This window comes from Haliotis rufescens, unplaced genomic scaffold, assembly GCF_023055435.1.
Source record: "Haliotis rufescens isolate VD_foot unplaced genomic scaffold, xgHalRufe1.0.p SCAF_4, whole genome shotgun sequence".
Taxonomy (NCBI): Eukaryota; Metazoa; Mollusca; class Gastropoda; order Lepetellida; family Haliotidae; genus Haliotis; species Haliotis rufescens.
In genome coordinates, this window is record NW_025964112.1 from 25,757,658 (window position 1) to 25,761,730 (window position 4,073).

Sequence of the window (4,073 nt, forward strand, 5' to 3'; positions counted from 1 at the left end):
GAATACTAGGTCGTTTGTTTCTATCCATTCGGAGATTAATTTGCCATGATTATCTATTTTATCATCTATGCTCCATGTAGGATGGTGAGCGTTAAAGTCTCCTAGGAATATAGTAGACATCGCTTTTTTGGAGTAGTTTGTTTAGATCCTCAGGTTGGACTTTTTGTTCAGCCCAGTGGTATATATTTATGATGTTTATTTTTCGGTTATATAATGTGATTTTAGTGCCGTTGGCTTCTAGGTTTGGCGTGTCTATTTTTATTTCTTTGTCATTTATATCTTCCCTGATAAATATGATTAGTCCTCCTGCGGCTCTTCTTGTTTTTGGTTTAGCTCTGTCAGTTCTAACTGAGTTGTAGTTAGGTAGTGTGATTTTGGATTTTTTTTAGAATTTCGTTTCTTCGATACAAGCAATGTGAGGGCCTTTATTTAGTTTAAATTTAGTTTTTAGTTCATGGCCGTGGGAGGTTAGTCCGTTGGCGTTCCACTGAAAAATATTTAATCCTTCCATTATTGGGTTCGGGTGATTGGTTTTTAGTTTTTATTTTAAACGGTGACTTCTTTTAGATGGAGGTTAAAGAGGAAGAAGGGAAGATTGGTTAATTTTAGATTGAAAGCTACTTTGTGGAAGGATTTCATGCTAGCTTTTGATGAGTTTTGACTATGCATGTATGCTAGGAGTAAGGTGAGGTTATTTAGGTTTTGGGTGTTGGCTGGTTGGGGAGTTTTGCGGTTTAGTTTTTTTTTTCCTTTTAGGGGCTGAGAGGGAAGTTTGGTTTGTTTTAGTTGGAGTAGTGTCTATTGTTTCCTCAGTAGTGGAGAAATCTTCGTCATCGGTTAGATTAGGTTTAGCTGTTTCCATAGGGGAGGCATGTGATGTGGAGGGTTGTGTAGGTGTTTGCGGGATGGATGTAGCTGTGGATTTCTTAGTGTTTGTGTTGTTGTTGTGCTTGCTTGTGGGGGAGTGTTGTTGCCATGTGGGCCGTAGGGTGCTTGGATGAGGGTCGTGTTGTGGCGGTCGTTTTGTCGTTTGTTTTGCATGCGGGGGTTGATGTTTTGGCTATGTGAGATGTGGGAGGGTTCATGGTTGGTTGAGTGGCTGCTTGTGTGTGGGAGGTGGGGGCAGGTTTCTCGGTAGGGGCCCCAGACAGAGCTGTCGGTTATAGGTGTGGTGTTTGTTTGTTGGATGGTGTTTGGGTGTGGTGTAGGGAGGAGTGGTTTGGATGCGGGTGTAGCAAATTTCCGTGTTTGGATTTTGGCCGTGTCTATGTTTATGTGTTTGTTGGCCTGCTGGGTGAGTGTGTGTCTGTGTGGGCATTGGTTTGAAAGTGAAGTGTGTTGGATGGATTTGCAGTGGATGCACCAGGGTGTGCATGTGCCTGGGCAGTCTGTTTGTGCGCATTTTTTACATTTAGTTTTAGGGTATGTGCATTGGGAGGCAGTGTGATTGTATTTGAGGCACTTTGAACATTGTTTAACCTGCTTTATATAGGGTTTGACTTTAAGTTGGTGTGGGCTCCGAAGGATATGTGTTTTGGGGCTTCAGGGAATTTAGCGGGTTTTTTTAAGTTGATTATGACAATGGGACCGTTTTTCCGTTTCTGGTTGGTAGTCAAACTGCACCTACTTATATATCCCGGTTTCACCTGTTTTCGGCGATGTACGAAAAGTGCGCGGTAAAATTATACACGTTCAAATAAAATCAATTCATTTTGCAACAATCATCTGTCAAAGGATATTCACTCACATTTTAATGACGACACTCTTCAAATTTAGCTGTCGCCTGCTGCCATTACTGCAGTGGCCCATATTTGGGAGATGCGTCCTACGTCACCTGTTTTCGGCGATGACATTTCACACGAAGAATGTATGGTGCACCGTTGATGAAAACCAAAATTATGTTTTATACACAACACGTGAATGTTTTTGGTGAAAATACAATGGAACTCAACGTAGTTCCAACATCAATTAAGAAATATTAAATGAGTCACTCCAACTGGAACATTTGAAAACATCTATGAATTTTACTCTTCAACCTTTGGCTCACAGTGGGCACAAAGAAATTGTGTATGAGTGCGGACAAATTGTAACTTCGTGCAAAATACTAGATGCACCCAATGTCCACATTTTCTGCACTCTGCCCACTTCACAAATGTGATTGTGTCAGTGTACCGTAAGGCATCAGGAGTGAATTTCCCGCAAACACAACAGACATCGTCATCATCTGTTTCACTGTCTGTGAAACTAGGTGGGACTACAGGTGTGCCCGTAGCTTTGGCAGCAGTACCATCGCGACTAGATCTCTTCCCCTTGGCTTTGTTGTTATTGGAAGAATTGCCTTTTCCCATAGATATATCCACGCCTGATGTTGTGGGCTGGTCAGTGCATGGATCACGTTGACTGTCCCGTTTCCTCTTACGCGGATTCTGTTTGCCGACTTTATTCTGTTTATCCCGATGCGCTGTAATTTTGTCAAGTATTGTCTGGTCAGTTATTGCCTTCCCACCGACGATTTTACTCAGTGTATTTCTTGGTTTAAACGTTTTCACATTCTTCAAGACTTCGCCACCCCGATATTCCAGAAAATCTCATGCAGCACAATCAGTATTGGCAACAACTGCATTTACTTCCAAATCAGACGGCGGGGGCCTGGTAAAAGACCGGGCAGGCATGACAAGCAAGTCATCAACAACATCAGAGTTGAACGGGTGGATTCCAGATTTTCTGAAGGAAGATACAATGTTAATAGGCGTCAAAGTGGAATTAAACACTTTACATGCTATCCCGCATGTCATGTTTACTGATGGCTCTCCCGGAATTTTCTCTAAGAAATGAATGACAGGCTCTAATCCAGGTGGTCTGAAAAGGACCGTAACACCCGATATCAAGCGGTTGTAAAAGGTGACTGGTATGAGGTGGAAGAACAAACAATATGATGTGATTTTGCCTCGCCCATTCAATTAAACCAAGTGACACGTGACTCTTGTGGCCGTCATATAATATAAGAACGGGTGAATCTGCTTCACGAGCTGGCAGGTATTTCGCCAAGTGATCCTTCATGTAGGTGCTGAATACGTCCGTATTCGACCATCCTGTCTTAGACACAGTGCCAGAGGCTCCAGGTGTTGCTTCAGACAGCAGTTCTTCTCTCATCCGTTGACCAGGAAATACAAAATAAGGAGGAACATTCCCGCCAACTGCACTGACAGCTGCAATCATCGTGACTGTTTTAGACTTTCCCGATGTCACGGTCTGTGCCTTGCAATTAACACCGGCAACAATCTTGGGGGGTGTAACGTCGGTAGAGAGGCCTTTCTCGTCGATGTTGAAGATAGCATGAGGAGAATTATCAAAGCTGTGTTTCTTTATGACCTGTGACAGCTCTTCAAAATACCTCGCAATGTTCTCCTTGGTCGCCGATCTCGCCCTTGCAGCCTCAAGTTTGCGTGGTTTCTGGACTTTAAGTTCTGGCCATCTATCAATGAAGCTGTACAACCACCGTAAGCTCAATGGATGAGAACGATCCCGATATCCCAAGTGGACAGCATAGTCACTCGCAAGGTTGATTGTCTCCTGACGAGTGTAACCATAGCCAATCTTCCCCATAACCCGAATGTGACTGGCCAAAATGATTCCTGTGTTGCTGTAAATAACGGCATCGGTCCCGACTTGACTGTCGAGGCTGACATTTCCGAGAAGACGGTCTTTAAGTGTTGAAACTGGAACACCCCAAGTAGTATAGGTAATGATGGTTCTGGCTCACTTCCACTGGAGCCGGATTCATATACCTATACCATCACTATAGAGGGAATTTTTTATGCCAAAATGATTATGCGATTCAACGATAGTCATGAGTTGTATTAAATGAAACATCAATATTAATTAATAATGAATAAAATTTACTATAGCCCACGAGGATATTGGAAAGGTGTAAGAGCAATAAAAAAATTAGCCACCGCGGCTAAGGTATCTAAAGATGTGGCCAAGGATAGGTTAAAGAAACAAGCGATGTGGCAGATATATTTACCAGCACCGCGTTATATACCGAGGAAGAAGTTTGATATTTTTACGAC

General features: G+C 42.8%; 1 protein-coding gene across 1 annotated transcript; it reads right to left on the minus strand.

The window, feature by feature from the left end:
* Window positions 1-1,522: 1,522 nt before the first annotated feature.
* LOC124119784 (MFS-type transporter clz9-like) lies at window positions 1,523-3,767 on the minus strand. Its single transcript, XM_048382293.1, has one exon. The coding sequence runs from the start codon at window positions 3,604-3,606 to the stop codon at window positions 2,773-2,775; it is 834 nt and encodes a 277-aa protein (XP_048238250.1). The 5' UTR covers window positions 3,607-3,767; the 3' UTR covers window positions 1,523-2,772.
* Window positions 3,768-4,073: the final 306 nt, after the last annotated feature.

Coding starts and splice junctions, on each gene's coding strand:
- LOC124119784 (XM_048382293.1), bottom strand. CDS start 3,606: ATGGGGAAGATTGGCTATGGTTACACTCGTCAGGAGACAATCAACCTT.